The sequence below is a fragment of the Haliotis rubra genome, unplaced genomic scaffold (assembly GCF_003918875.1).
Source record: "Haliotis rubra isolate DU_JTF1 unplaced genomic scaffold, ASM391887v1 Scf72, whole genome shotgun sequence".
Lineage (NCBI taxonomy): Eukaryota > Metazoa > Mollusca > Gastropoda > Lepetellida > Haliotidae > Haliotis > Haliotis rubra.
In genome coordinates this window covers 106,355-123,017 of record NW_025767435.1, presented here as the reverse complement: position 1 = coordinate 123,017, position 16,663 = coordinate 106,355, and the positions used below count along the sequence as shown (strand labels likewise).

General features: G+C 40.3%; 1 protein-coding gene across 1 annotated transcript; it reads right to left on the bottom strand.

The window, feature by feature from the left end:
* Positions 1-3,155: 3,155 nt before the first annotated feature.
* LOC124259406 lies at positions 3,156-12,969 on the bottom strand. Its single transcript, XM_046693545.1, has 5 exons — positions 12,806-12,969; positions 7,120-7,263; positions 5,961-6,140; positions 4,245-4,337; positions 3,156-3,785 (listed from the first exon to the last, which is right to left on the bottom strand). Exons 1-5 carry the CDS (start codon positions 12,836-12,838, stop codon positions 3,624-3,626), a joined length of 612 nt encoding a protein of 203 aa, XP_046549501.1. The 5' UTR covers positions 12,839-12,969; the 3' UTR covers positions 3,156-3,623.
* Between the last annotated feature and the right edge of the window lie 3,694 nt (positions 12,970-16,663).

Genomic DNA, 16,663 nt, shown 5'->3' with positions numbered 1-16,663 from the left:
CTGAAAGAAAACAAATATGTATATCAACAAATTCAAGAAATAAACAACAAACAGTGCTGTTGCGTATGTGTGCAGTGCAATATGGTGAACTGTCAACGTACCGTCAAGTTACTTGTCAAGTCACTCGTCACCAAGCTAAGTTATTTATTAACTGAGCTTTATTTAAAAATAATTTGAGAAAATGTTGTTGAGGCTTAATAAGAGGAAACACAAACACACATGTCAACCATTCATCATAAATGCACAAGTAAGGCAAATAATAATGAAGCAAAGTACTAACGTATACTAACTTAACTATGAATTAAGAATACTAAGAAATGATTTGCTAACTAAACTTTTAAGAAAAGATAATTTAAACACTAAGCAGTAATGCCGTGTGAAAAACTATATGAGAAATGCAAATTACACCACTGAATTACTTTTCAGCTAGGAAAAAAAATCAGCTGAATTAATAACTTATTAATACTAATTTAAATGTAAACAAAATCAAATGTAAACAAACAATATGGTCGACCAAAAAAATATATAAATATAAATGTAAACAAACACTTTACAAAGGTTACTTGAAATTAATCAAAATGTAAACAAATGAAAAAATGCACTATCTATGAGCTCATAACATAATACTACAAGGCGCCATTAAAGTCAATATGCTAGCTAGCAACAAGTAAAGTCACAATACCGCGGTATTCTAGGAATGTCCAATAAGACGAACATAAGTGACGAATCCTGGGGTGTGTGTGAAGACATCACGTGACGATCGTAGACCCGGGGTGTTGTATGTCGCTAGGCAGAGGCAGTGTCCATCGCTGAAACTATTTCAAGTCCACAAATCACTGGGGGCTCCATTTTGTAGCAGGGTCACAATGACGACACGCAAAGTGAATGCAGGGTTGTAAGTTCTGTTTATTCCAAGTGGATGTAGATTTCAACATACACGATAAACCCTGAAACAATTGTAGCAACAATATAATAACAATATAATAACAATGTTCGGCATGCTTGCAGAACATACATTGACATCTATTTATATATATTCAGTATATTAACATTATAAATGTTAATAGAGCTTGAATGCATGAGCGCCGACAATATAATCTGTACATTAAAACATTACGGAAATATAATGATCGCCGAGGGATTGAACTTTACAAAGATCAGGGGCGATAACTCATGACATGACTTAAACAAAGCCATAAATGAAATCGGCGGCAATCACCGCACAGCATACACTATTTACCTTAGAAGGTTAATATAAAGGAACGATGATTCTGTATGCTAGAATGATATATACACATGATATAATTGTACGGCACATTACATACCCTATGTATGGCACAGGGGCCCGTGTTTATGCCTGGCCGCCATAGCAGACGATTGAATAATGTGTGCTGGAAATAAGATAGATTGCGATCAAAAAACCAAACAGATTCAGTGTAAACTGTCCATGCAGACATAACAATAAGCATGGAAAGATATATTTTATACACTGTAAAATCTTAGATTGAGACACTTTGCCATTATTTGTGCAAAATGCAATGATAATAATTAGACAACATTCATACACAAAGCATACTCACAATGCCTCGCTTTGAAGTTATTTAATGCTGTTTATGTTTAAAAGGGAATATATGATACACATTAAAATGGGAGCTTTGCGTTTACCTGCCGTGCCGATTACAAGACATGTTAACTACCCTGACGGCATTAATTACCCCTATTAATATACGCTATGTGTTTAAGATTACTTATTGAATGACTGCTACATTAGATATGCATAAACATTATTTAAGATAGTTAGTTTACTAACCTGATGAAAATTAAGTTGACGCCTATGCTTGTCTGTCTCTCACACAAGTTTTGTCAGTTGTGTCAGGGTGCGAGGTGTTCAGGCATAGAAAAAGCATGCAGGTTTGAATGGACCAATCGTAACGTGTTGTCACGGTTGGGTAGACACTATTGGTTGTGTTACTAAAACTAAGCGATTAACTATATGAATTGTTTCAGCGCTGATATGAGCTGAAATCAAGAAACTTATTTAAAATACATGAATTGTTAACTATTTCATTTCAGTCACTGTAGTGAGTTGAAACAAAGCAATATATTAAAATACATATTTACATTGCATATATCAGCGCCTACTGGATGCTGAAATAAAGACAGAGAATTAATGATTATTTACAATACTTTAAAGCTAACTGGCACAAACTAATCCTAACACTCAGACATACAAAGTATGTCCCTGCCACAGTAGTGTTGGGAACAGAATAACACTTGGCTTGGGTGTTGAGAAATATACGACACCTGGCATGGTAGTGTTGGGAACAGAACAACACCTGGCTTGGGTGTTGAGAAATATACGACACCTGGCATGGTAGTGTTGAGAAAGAACAACACCTGGCTTGGGTGTTGAGAAATATACGACGCCTGGCATGGTAGTGTTGGGAACTGAACGACACCTTGCTTGGGTATGTTGAGAAATATACGACACCTGGCTTGGAAATGTTGAGAAATGAACAACACCTGCTTTGGTAGTGTTGGGAAATGACCGTACGACACCTGGTTTGGTGGTGTTGGGAAATGAACGACATTTCATCCAGATGAGAGCATTAATAACAAACCCTGGAGCTTTTGTTTATAGGGTTATCGTAATTGGTCAGCGGATCAGTGTGGAAATGACACACATCCGGTGTATGTACTGCAACCAGGCTTGTATTGTTTACATTATCGAATGTTTTACATCCTGAGTGAGTAACTCTCATTTATATGAGATATCTGAAGAATGACTGTAAGGATGCATTTGTGGATGTCATTTTGAATATTATATTTATTATAATTTCACATAGATTATCAAGCAAATGTTTGCACTAAGACACATAGGTACGACTGAATGACGGCCCCTTACAGGCCGATGAGTAAAACAGCAGACATTGAAGAACATCATTGATATTTGTTTATTTATTTCTGAATACACCACAATACTTCCACTGAAAATGTTTGGTTATGAAATGGAAACCGAAACGAGTCAAACATTGTACTGCTGAGAAAGTAAGATTCTTAATGGATAACAGCTTCTTTATTATATATAATGCGGTATGGATTCTTATACTGTTGTCTTGCTTGACAACGGTATAAGAATCCATACCGACACGTCGCATCATATAAAAAGAAGAAGTTGTTATCCATAAAGAATCTTAGAATCTTATTACTCACCAACTTCTAAAATGCCAATCAAACAGATTGGACTGCTGCAGTATGCTTGATGTGTCTTGAAAATAGTAATTAGCCTTTTGTCAGAAGGAAATTGTGTGCCACACAGCGTGCATTGTTGGATTATTGAAAATACCAGCGCCTTGAGCATGCGCTAGTGCGTGGATATGTGCGCTATATAAATATCCAATAATAAGAAAATAATAAAAATTGTTATTGTTTCATAAAAAAATATTTTTGCTCTTAATTTGAATCCACAAAACCCACCGTAGCTGAAAAAGAGCTTCTATAGGAATTAAGATATTCAAAATCTTCAAGGCGTTCCTGTACACTTTATGTCTCTTCGCCATTCTATTACTCCATCCATTAAGGTTATAATAAAGGGGCTGTTGTGATCTTCGAACATTTCAACATCATAGTAATACTGAGTTTTCGTATATGTGCTGCTGCAGAACGTGGAGCTGGGCAGCTCTGCCAGCCGGGTCTGGACACCCACCAAAACGGTCATGGTGCCAAGCCTTGTAAGACCACATGACCTTAGCTATGCAAAGTACACCGGCCGTGTAACCAAATACCTGAAAAACAACCACCAAAATATAGCATCAGTAGTACATAAATGATAACCTAAGAATTGTGTGATTTGTTTGAGTCAGTGACAATCTAGAAGTTGGTGGCATAGAGATGACAAAACTTTATGGATGTTCAACTTCTTTATCATCACAATAGCGACGTTTCGGTATAGCTTCTTATACCGTTTTCAAGCTACACCGAAACGTCGCTATTGTGAATATAAAGAAGCTGATCATCCATAATGTTTTGTCATCTCTAAGACTTGTAGTTGAAAATCGCTCTAATAGGTTGCCAGGTTATTGGCATCGTTGTAAAGATTGAGAGTTGATGCGTCGAACGACCTTAAATTCACATTTACGGACAGTGGCTTCAGACAGTTTAAGATAAGTTGATGCTTATTTTTCTAATTGGAAATTGTGGTCAGATCGCGAATCGAGCCATAATATGGTAAAATATGAACATACCGCAACAGACTCACACGCATCACACTTGTCGTTTTCCACCATGTTTGACGCAATGAAGTATAAAACGGACCACACAGAATACCACATCATGTCCTGAAACAAACAAGCACTACTGTACTATACATAGTAAGAAGTTACAAGTTTGAAAAGCTAATACACCCTTATCAGTGTGAACTGACACACTTTGGAGTACAGAAAAATTCATGAAAATTCGCTGTCCAGGTAATATTTAGACATATTTGGATTATTTTCTTGGCTGACGGGGCTGCCTTTGCCATAACATATCATATCACATTCATCATTAGTAATTTGGGATAATTATATTAAATTAAATGGTGTGCCCACACGTCTCTCTGTGTGTGTGTGTGTGTGTGTGTGTTGCAGTGGAGAAGGATACAATCAGTTTTTGTCAAACAACTGGTATCATATACTATTTGATATGAGTTCTACTACGCCATCTGGAAAGTGGGCAAATGTTAGGTTAGGTTTGGGATTAGACTTTCCCGGTAAAGGCCAGATTCCCGTTCTCGTCCTGCAGATGAACCCTTTGCTTGTGGCTTAGTGATGATGTGGGATGCACTTTGTATGACTGTGAGTCGAAAGTCATCATAGTTCCCAGGGCCCCGTTATCAACAGGACACCGCCGTCGTGCCGCATTAGGATTACCAAACCCTTTGCCAGTCGTTCAATATTCATGAATGACAAGGCCTGACCTCACCGCTTATAGCCATCATCGCCCATTTGCAGAACAACACTAATGCCCGCTAGGAGCCTCGATATGAACCTCAACGAACATCGTTGGGACGATCTTGGACGCTGAGTTCGAGCTAGAGATCCTCTTGTTCAAATCTGCAGGATTAGACACAGCATCTCCACGAGGAATAGCAGAGGCGTCCGATGCTGAGAACTCAACGCTTGATTTCCAGTATGAGGATGAGACTTGCAGACTTCACCAGATACTGATTTGTTCACCAGTAGTGGTTCATACAATCACAATATGCTTTTTAGAACTGTGTGCCAATCAAATTGGTGGCTCAGTCATGGTGACCATATTTGTCACGAATCTGTTCCGTAGGTGGATCTCCCTGATGTAGCAGTCTTCTGCCGGTGTGGTAACTTTTTGTCTTTCCCATCTTCGACGGTCTTGGGCCTGGCCTGTCTGCTGGTAGCGGTTTATCAATTTGCTGATGGTGGCCTGACTGCAGTTGAAGGTTCTTGCCAGCTGACGTTGTGAAGCCCCCATATTGGCTATACCGATCGCCCTGTCTCGTTGGCATATTCGTGGTCGTTTTATGCACAGAAACATGTGTTGTTATCGGGACTATGTTGCGGTTTGGCGAATGTTTTCTGCTTGAGTTCAATACTGTTCCAGCGTTTTTGTCTCATATACAATTACTTTAAAAGTGATAACTTTCTTTCGCCGGGTAGTTTACTGCAAGAAGTAACGTTTTCGTACTTAAATCGGGTGGTGCATGATTAATGCTCATGTGTATATCTAAAACGAAATAAACATCCTAAAGCGAAAAAGTGGAAACAGACACATATTCTTTGGTTCTGATGCCAAACATTAAAAACATCCCTCCAGAACAATATTTTTCATTATAAGGCTGGACCAGCTGGGTCAGCGCACACAGTGCGTTATTTCAGGGAATACGAATTGAAAGGGATCGCCGATTCAGCGTTTTGTACCAGGAAACACGCACTATATGCACCTACCTTACAGGGATCAAAGTTGAATCTTATATTTTTGTGAATGACGATGGAGTAGATGAAGTAGCTGACGATCCCTGAGAAGAAGACGGAGCCTGACACAAATTCATAGAATCCATGTCCAGAACCACTGTCTCTGGAGATGACGCCATTGAGCGAAGACACCCAGCCAATCAGAGAAACAACCTGCAATAACATATGTAACTTTAGAATTACATTTGGAACCAGAAGACGGCAAGGGAATTTTAGAAGCAATGAAATAATGTTGGGTAGATCATCGACTTATGCATTTATCTTTTATCTATTACTAAAACTTTGCTAATTATCACTGTAATGGCATGTGATACGCCAGATTGTGTGCATCTGTTGAAACAGCGGGAAGACACGTTGCATGACAAATAGTCCGTTGTCATGTGTGACATAATGCCAACAAACAACATAGGATCATTAAGCAGTCAGTTTGCCTGTCAAAATGAGTGTACCTGACCAAAACCAAACCACACAGAAACTCGAAAATAGACCCGCTCTTCGTTAAGAACATTGCCGAGTTACTTAACAGAGCAGGGCGTCGTGAGAGGGTGACCTGAAGCACGTTCCACTAGCTCAATTGGGTTAAGGTTTGGTGACCGGGGTTGCAGTGTTCTGTTGCTTTAACTCGGAATCAACGACCAAGTGCATTATCGTCCATGAGAATGAAATCCAGAATGATCGTACTAGAAACGGTCCCAGCAACACATCCAAAATATCATTCTTATAGCGCACACCTGTTATCGTCCCCAGCCGTGAGACATGTAGATTCAGTCTTCCAGCTCAATTGATCCAATCCTAAATCATTACTGAAACCCCTTCATTGTGATCATGTTCGGCTGCGACCTCGGATCAGGGTCGGGCCATTGTAGTGGGGAATGGAGGCTTGATCAGAGTTGAGCCAATGGAGTGAGGAATAGACGTGGATCGTGGTAGGGTCATTGGAGACTTCAATAGAGACATGGATCAGGGTTGATTCACTGGAGTCGGGTATAATGGCATGGGTCAGGGTTGATTCATCAGAGTTGGGAATAATGGCAGGTGTGTTTAGGGCTGAAGGAGTGGAAAAGGCAGCTAAAGGCAGCTGGGTTTTGGTTTTGGCCTTCGCATAGTGGACAGGACCGAGAGTAAGGTGTACCGTTATCGCAGCATTGAGGATGCCATGTATGCTCTTGCAGTAAGTGATGTCAATATATATGTCCCACTTCACGCCGTAAATCTGTCTTTCCGGGATGTCGATACTTGTGCTCGTTTTCTGGTCGCAGATTAAGAAGTGGCTTGTCTGCAATAAGGAAGTTTTACAGTTGTGAATGCACAATGGTGAAAAAATGAAGATACAAATGTATAAAAGTCTTTGAATCGGTAAATACGTACAGGATGTCTCATATTGGAGTTAGAATTATAAAAGCAACCTATACAATCGGAACATGTCTATATGACCTCTGTCAACAAGTTCTCTTGGAGTTTGGAAACTCATGTCAGTTATCCCCCCTACCCAAATTCTTTTGAGGCGACAGAATGAAAATGATACATGGAGATGAGATTATTCGGGTGATATGCGCCGTAAAAACTCGTTCTCAATTTAGCGAAGTTTAGTGAACGCACGAGCAATGAGAGAGAGAGAGAGAGAGAGAGAGAGAGAGAGAGAGAGAGAGAGAGAGAGAGAGAGAGAGAGAGAGAGAGAGAGAGAGAGAGAGAGAGAGAGAGAGAGAGAGAGAGAGAGAGAGAGAGAGAGAGAGAGAGAGAAAATGCCCGATGGGACTCATCCCAACAAATACTAGATCCTGTACTTTACTGGGATAATATGATCCCCAAAATAACATGTGTTTGGTGTGTAGACAGTGGCCCCATTTGAACGGGCGAATTCACTATACAGTGTCCCCACTTTAAGACTAAGTCACTGTACACTTCAAGTGAGTTCCATTCATCATTTTTAAAATCATATTTACAATATCGTATCTCGCTTGCTACCTCCTGACAGACCGTTCTATCTTTCAATGCAGATTAGACTTGTTCCGCCTTTCTCTGACCGTGATGTTGAAAGGTTGCGCGAAAACGTGGCTAACAATTTGAAATGGTCGAAAAGTCAGTTGACCATGTTGTTTCCAAGTGTATTTAGGGGAAATGTTAAAGACGTTTATTCTCCCTTACCTATTGATAGGACTTCTTATTATCAGAGTGTTAAGGCTGCATGTTTATCGGCTTACAAATTGGTTATTAAAGGTTACAGGCAAAGTTTGAATTCTGGTAAGATAAGGAATGGTACTACTACAGAAGGTGGTGTACTTTAAAAGATGCCAATGGTGATTTTGACAGTTTGAGGCAGTTTTGCTTCAAGATTGTAAGCAATGTGTCTGAGGAGACATTCGGACCTATCTTGATGAGAAGAGAGTTGATCAGTTTGTGTGTGTCTCAAGTTAGTAAATCATTTTCCATAGGCAGTGTTGTATATAGGACACAATTGCCTAAGGCATCACAAATATATGAAGAGATATCCTTGATTCAAATCCTAGATTATTATAGTACCCTTACGGACCCTTTTAAGCTTTCATCCAATATCATGTCGTGATGTGGCTCACTCACTCAATCACTCACATATCTCTGCATATACATGTCATTAAGTTGTCACAAGCTGCCTGTTTGAAGGTTAATAGTCTCACGGGTACCCATTTTCTGCTGGTGGAACAAAGGCAGTTTTGAACAAACTCACTTGCCTAAGGCGAGACCACATGTATCACATGTGCTTCGTTGTGGGACAGGAATGAAGTCCTAGAAACTCTCAGCAGTTAAGCTGTCACGGCTGTCACCCATCCAAGGACGTATGGTGCAATCGATATTTCGGATTAAACATATCAATAAATGTGCGAGTGTGACATTACCTGAAAACATCTGTTACACATAGCTTACGATTTATTCTTGACAAATGCTCAGTTAAACTCTTCACTGATATAAAATGTATCGATCAAGAACGTGTATTTTCTTAATGAATTATTTCAAGGGCACCTACGTTTAAATGGTATCATTTCATGATAAACTTTATCTGGTGTAACTGAAAATATAAGGTTCGATAGGGCGGTAAATCCAACTTACACACTCCAGTCAGGTTTAGATCATGTTCACCACATCCACATGAGTTCAAGCCCGGAAAGTCGACAAATGAAGATTTACCACCAACAATAAGTGTCGACTCTGCGGGCATCGCGGACTATTGTTGCGCTTGGCTGGTTTCACCCCCCACTGACTTAATCTCACAGGCAAACAGTGAACACAACAGAGATTAGCACTGGTTTAAACATTCAATGGAATCAATGGAATATGCGAAATGTTTCAAACAAATATAAAGCATACAACGAGCATGATCAACACGTGTAAAATGTATAAATCAGTCTTTCATTGAAAACTAGCACTGATACAGTTGAACAAGCATAATGTCTATCCCAGGTGAAGGAGTTTCGAGACGTGATCTGTGTAGTTCATCTCACACAGTGTCTGGGTGATCAAGTCATCCTTCAGAGATCTGATTCTCATGTCAGTTTGCCGATACTTCCTCCTCCTAACAGATCCTCTGCCATGTCCTTGGATCTGCTGGATCTTAACCCCAGCCACTGACTGTTCTTTCTGAATGAGAAGTACGAGTTCATAGATGTTCGGATGGGTTTTCTTTGCAAATTTGTTTATTTTATGGTGCCAGCCTTCAAGATTGTTGTTGGTACGATGTCCATCATTACCAAAGTGGTTCCACATAGACAGTGGCCAAGAGCCTTCGATCCAGGTTGACGTGACGTAGTCCATCAGCTGTGTTGACTTTTCACCTTGAGGAGCATTACTGATGGCGTCTACCCAAACGTCTTCAACTTTGTCATCGGACACAAGGGGAAGTGCAGCCGCTCGTCTCACAAGCTTGGTTACTTCCTCATCGTGTTTGTATTCAGTTGTTAGTCCGATCGTTTGGACACGACGCCATATATACTGTGTGTAGAGGAAAAAACAACCACGTCTCTGGGTTCCAGGTAAGACAGCAGCAACAGCATTGTGGGACGCACGCTCCCATCTGGAAAGTTGTTGGTACCAGCTGATGTCCTAGGTTCGCCGAGGTCTGCTTCAGATAGGTAAACATCCGTGTGTATGAGTCCGCGGTTCTGCCTGACATGAGCCCATACACGAGTGGCAACATATGTCCTTGAAATTCAGCATGGATGGAATATATCTGGTCGAAGAGCCTAGGGCATGTTGAGAAGGTCCCGTCAGCAAATAGGACGTCAGCATCACTTAGCAGTTCTAGATTCTTGTCAGTTGGGAATATCAAGACAGGAGACTGTCCCTTCAGTCGATGTAAGAATCTTTCCCCTGCCTCTGTCCTGGCCCACTTGTCCTGTAGGTCGATGTCCTGTAAGGTCTGGGGCAGTCTTGGTACTGCCTTGTGTCTCTGGCGGTACATACTCGTCCTCATGGCATCGTACGTGGGATCAGTCTCAGAAGGGCGTCAGGTGCTACAGCTGGGTTTCTCCGCAACTTTGCAATTTCATCTTGGTAGATCTGAGGAATGGGGGTTGTAGCGTCAGATCTGGCTCGATCGTGGAGCTTGGCTTTGAATGCATCAACTTCGTAACGTAGTCTGGGGCACGGTGGTTGTGACCGTTGCCAACAACGTTGACCATGTCGTCCACTGTCATAAGATGGGCACTGCACCCGGACTGTGGACATTTCCAGTATGTCTTCTCTGCCCTCCTTCTGTTATCTCTGAAATTGTATCCCTGATGATAGAGATGTCTACCACCACGAAGGTTGTCTATCGGCGTCACACGTACCAAAGCATTTGCCATAATGATAGGATGAATTCGTTCTTTCTTTCGTTCGTTCGTTCTTTGGAGATTTAACAAGCACTACCAGCGTAGCCGATTTCGCACGTGGTGATGAATTCATTCTGCAACTGACTTATATTCACCAACGATACTAATTGCTTTTACTCAGTAACCAACTTACTCACTAGAGTATATCATTTACTCTCAAAACATCACTACTTGATAATATAAACACTGGACATATGGACGTTCAATAGTTTACGTGGGATAGTAGTAGAATATGGACGTTCAATAGTTAACGTGGGATAGTAGTAGAATATGGACGTTCAATAGTTTACGTGCGATAGTAGTAGAATATGGATGTTCAATAGTTTACGTGGGATAGTAGTAAAATATGGATGTTCAATAGCTCACGTGGGATAGTAGTATTATGCAGACGTTCAATAGTTTACGTGGGATAGTAGTAAAATATGGACGTTCAATAGTTTACGTGGGATAGTAGTAGAATATGGACGTTCAATAGATCACGTGGGATAGTAGTAGAATATGGACGTTCAATAGGTTACGTGGGATAGTAGTAGAATATGGGTGTTCAATAGTTCACGTGCGATAATAGTAGAATATGGACGTTCAATAGTTTACGTGGGATAGTAGTATTATGCAGACGTTCAAAAGTTTACGTGGGATAGTAGTAAAATATGGACGTTCAATAATTTACGTGGGATAGTAGTAGAATATGGACGTTCAATAGTTCACGTGGGATAGTAGTAGAATATGGACGTTCAATATTTTACGTGGGATAGTAGTAGAATATGGGTGTTCAATAGTTCACGTGCGATAGTAGTATTATGCTGACGTTCAATAGTTTACGTGGGAAAGTAGTAGAATATGGACGTTCAATAGTTCACGTGGGATAGTAGTAGAATATGGACGTTCAGTAGTTTACGTGGGATCGTAGTAGAATATGGACGTTCAAGAGTTTACGTGGGATAGTAATAAAATATGGACGTTCAATAGTTTACGTGGGATAGTAGTAGAAAGCGGACTTCCAATAGTTCACGCGGGATAGTAGTAGTAGTAGAAAGCGGACGTCCAATAGTTCACGTGGGATAGTAGTAGAAAGTGGACGTCCAATAGTTCACGCGGGATAGTAGTAGAAAGCGGACTTCCAATAGTTCACGCGGGATAGTAGTAGAAAGCGGACGTCCAATAGTTCACGCGGGATAGTAGTAGAAAGCGGACTTCCAATAGTTCACGCGGGATAGTAGTAGAAAGCGGACGTCCAACAGTTCACGTGGCATAGTCGTAGAATGCGGACTTCCAATAGTTTACGCGGGATAGTAGTAGAAAGCGGACTTCCAATAGTTCACGCGGGATAGTAGTAGAAAGCGGACGTCCAATAGTTCACGCGGGATAGTAGTAGAAAGCGGACGTCCAATACTTCACGCGGGATAGTAGTAGAAAGCGGACGTCCAATAGTTTACGCGGGATAGTAGTAGAAAGCGGACGTCCAACAGTTCACGTGGGATTGGGGAGCTTCAGTGTACGCTAACACTTTCGTTCTTTTTCAGTTCTCTTTACCCAGTATGCATAACGGTTCAAAGAGACTTCTGCAGATCACCCACGTAAGGTGACTAGCATGTCTGGCGTATGAATCTAACTTTCATTTTTATCTGCGAAGGAAGCCTGTTCAAAAGTCAATTGGATGTCTGACTTTTCAGAATCCTCTTCAGTGAAAAGCGTATGTATTGACAGCTTTGTATTCAGTACCAGAAGGCACGAAAGGGCTAATATCCCGAGACTGTTAACTTGCTCGTCACCAAGCTATCAGATAGTTCTAAGTTGGGAATGAATTGCCCAAACAACAGGCAGTGATCGTGGGGGATTCACAGATTCAGAGACATATCATATATCGCACGAACATACATCTACCAAACATTTGCGACACTCCAATCGCAGCCAATGATCATTTGGTTTGTGCAATGAGGACTGTGGTCTTTCAAGATACATGTATATACTTACGCTTTGGGGCATTTTGTCCAACAAAGTAGCCATTGTGAAAGATTCAGTTTATCATCTGACATCGTACCAGCAATGTTCAAGATTTGCGAAAGTATTCCGTTATGAAAACTAGTATACCCTGCCAGTGATAGATAGAAATGGAGCTTGGTAATCGAGTAGCGTGACCTGTGTGCAATCACGACAACATCTGCTTCAGCCTTTTTCAATTGATTCAGCGAGCGGACATATGGAGTCTATCGACTGTAGCTTATGCTGTAAATACCTTCAAGGGGGGTGGGAGTGGGGGAGGCGATACAACTACAGTGCGTCACTGGTCTATACAGCTAGAGACTGCACCTCCTCATAGAAAGTAGTATAGGCAATCGGGGTACGGTCGCACTCCGCCATCATTAAAGGTCACATGCAACCGAAAAATCAAACATAATTAAAACATAATTATCACATTCATGACATATAATATACATTGCTGGTTATGAAAAAACATATAAACAAAATTATAAGCGTACAATCGCAAATCAAAAGTGCAATATTGTGTACTTGGGTTTACTTCCCAAGAAACGAAGCAGCCGGGATACCGAACCCAGTCAGAGCCGGTGGGTGTGCACTCAAGTGTAACGGCTGGTTCATTTGCAGATGCCCTCACGGCTCATTGTGTGTGTATATATAGAGATGTTGGATTTTGTAAATACATGCTCATTTTTTGTGTATAACATTTTGCAATCAAAAGACATCATAACATGTCATGTGTTCAAGTATCACACCTGCCTGTCTGTGTAATTACATAATGTGACAGAGACCGAACTCGGGCCATAAATCAATGCGTTTTGTTTATGGTGTATAGCCTGATTGGTGTTAAGTTCAAATTGCATGTGGTCAGTGATCGCAGTTGTGTATTGAATATTGTCATTAGCAGACAGGCAGGCAGACACACAGGTGTCAATAAAACAAGACATTGAGTTTTGTCTGTGACAACGACATACTATTATCTATATCACAGTTAGAAATTCTGTCAACGCTAAATAATGACATTGCTTTTAAGCATCGAACTGAGAAAGTGACTCGGTAAGAAGAACGTGTGGTGAAATAGACAAATGAAATTATATAAACAGTTTATTTACTGTCATAACATATAAAAAGCTCGCGCCTGTGAGATATCAACAAAACATTAGGAAAATAGCTCACACCAAAGCCTTCACCAAGAATTCACCGGACAACCCGCTTCCAAGTTGCACGAACCTATTTCACTGCGCACGTGCTATGAGCGCAGCCCAGCTGTTGAAACCAGTTTTCCCCCGAAAAGTCGGGGGAAAATTAGTGAATCGTTTGAACTCCGATTTCGCGCGGTTTTTTTCATCGCGTTATTTTTCAACTTTATAAGTTGAATTTGCATTTTTGATGATTTGTTTTGGTAAGTCCATACCGAAAGGTATCAGAATCTGCAAAGTTGTGTTTTACGTTGCATGTGACCTTTAAGTATTCAATTCGGCTCCTAACCCGCCACCCCACCCCCCACCCCACACAAAACAAAACAAAACAAACACACACGCACCTAAAAACAGGGTATATGGGGTGGAACATTATTTCAGGTCGTCCACTCATATTTTGAATTGGGTTGTATTAATGGGACACCAATAGTTATTGCTAATGGATACAATTTACTACAGCCCACGAATACATTGGAAAGCAGCAACACAAAAGCAAGCTACAGCGGCTATGGTATCTGAAGCTGTTGCTAAGGATTGGTTAAAGAAACAAATATACTTACCAGCTCTGCGTTATATACCTAATGAAGTTCATCAGGCCGACATCTTGTTTCTTCTGGCAGCACCTCCAGTGAATAGACGTCGGTTCTCTGGTTTTGAAACTAAACTTGCATGCCATGTGAATCAAATATTGCCCTCCTCGTCCATTTGGAATGAAACGAGTTCTGTTTGCAATCTGATGATTCGCCATGGTTAAGTGACATTTAGATCTTTTGACATCATATATATTCTGGTTGTTTCTGATTTTGTGTTCACAAAGTGATTTATGATCAATACCTAAGACTGAGAGCAATCATACAAAGACGATTAAATGTTCACCTATCGCAACTAATTGCACTCAACGTTCATTAATTGAACTGTTATCAATGATCTCACCTGTTTTCATATATAAACTGGACCAGTGTTAGGGCAACATAAGTAGAACCTGTGACAGTAGTTTACTGTTATATAGATATAATGGTGGATTGTTTATCTCGATAATCTGAATAAATCGATACTCAGTATGATAACAATGTTTCTGTGTTCAACACCATGCAACGGATCAAGTTTGGTCTACGAAGATATATAACATTAGCCAAGTCGTTATGAAAGAAGAGATTTAAGAAACTTGTTTTTGTATCACCTGGACCAGACAGAGGATTTGTAAGAGAGGAGTTGCTCATAGTTCCCAACGGTACACTATTACTTCCCGAAGTAGCCGTAGGGATTTGTGGTTTTGCCGTCCTTAGTGATCCATGTCTTGATAGTAATGTCTTGTTCTTCCATAACCCATATATCCTGTGCTTGTTTACTATATATTCGTATACATCTCTTGGTTTCTATTTCTATCAATAATTAAACGGTATCGGTATAAAACCGGAATCTTATGGTTACGTCAAGAAATGAGCTTTTATGTCGCCTGATGTTACATGTAGAATGAGTTTCTCGTTGATTCTTGTTTTATTTATCACAGAAAATGATTTTCATGCATAGCTTCTGAAGAAATAACGATGATCCTTTTTATTGAGTGTAAAATTTCAACTGTAGACACTGGGAGCATTCATTGAGTAACTTCGTCATGCATTTCACGAATTAATGTTCCGAAAATATAATTCAAAGCAAGACGGTATTAAGTCTTGTCTTAATCACCAAAAAATGAAAATTTGCCTACTGCAGCCATTGACGCTCGGGTTCCAGGCAGTGTATCATTCGGTAATTCATAACTGTGAGTTCAAATTAAATGGCCAGGATCCGGTTATAGCATAGCTTCATTACTAATAGCAACATTAAACCCTAAAAATGCATTACATTATTAAATTTTAATGAATCACCCGGTGTCATGAAATATGGACGACATGCGTATCTACTGTCACCGAGAATAACATCGTCCTGTAGAGCGGTATGAGTTTCAAGGTGTTGCTGCACATTGCTCTTCTTGAACACATGGCTGTCAGGCGTACTGCCTGGCCATTTCGCCACTACGTTAGAACACAACCAGGCAAAACGGTTAATTTTAGTACAATAACATGGCGTCGTTGCCCAAGATGCATGCAGCAACCATTGCCAATATTGCCATAGAATATTGAATCTGAAAAAATATTCGCTATAGCATGGTCATGCCTCGACCACACCATGTGGTGTCAGGATAATGAGTTGCGTAATCGTTTCAGATGTGTCAATATTCAGTCGCCGATAAGTTTTCCTACTTTGTGACAATACTGCCTTTTCTTTGTTCAGTCTTGACAGGAGGTAGTTTGGAGGTGTCACATATTTCTTCCGTTTTCAATTATGTTAAAAGTGAGTGAGTGAGTGAGTTAGAATTTAACGTCACCTCGGCAATATTTCAGCCATATAGTGACGAGAAATGTTTTACATAAACAATAAATTAAAGTTGCTAAATAATCAGTCATCGAAGGACTGTAAAATAACTACAGTATCACAGATGGAGTCTAAAACTAGCATGAACATGTAAAACTATTTTATTTACGAAGACAATACAATATAAAAACGGGCTATAGATCGCCAACAACTGAAGGTAGATCACCATACTAGGAACCATGGGGACTTACATTGCTTTTGCTACCTGCATGGACAATTTTATTAAAAGGATGTCCTT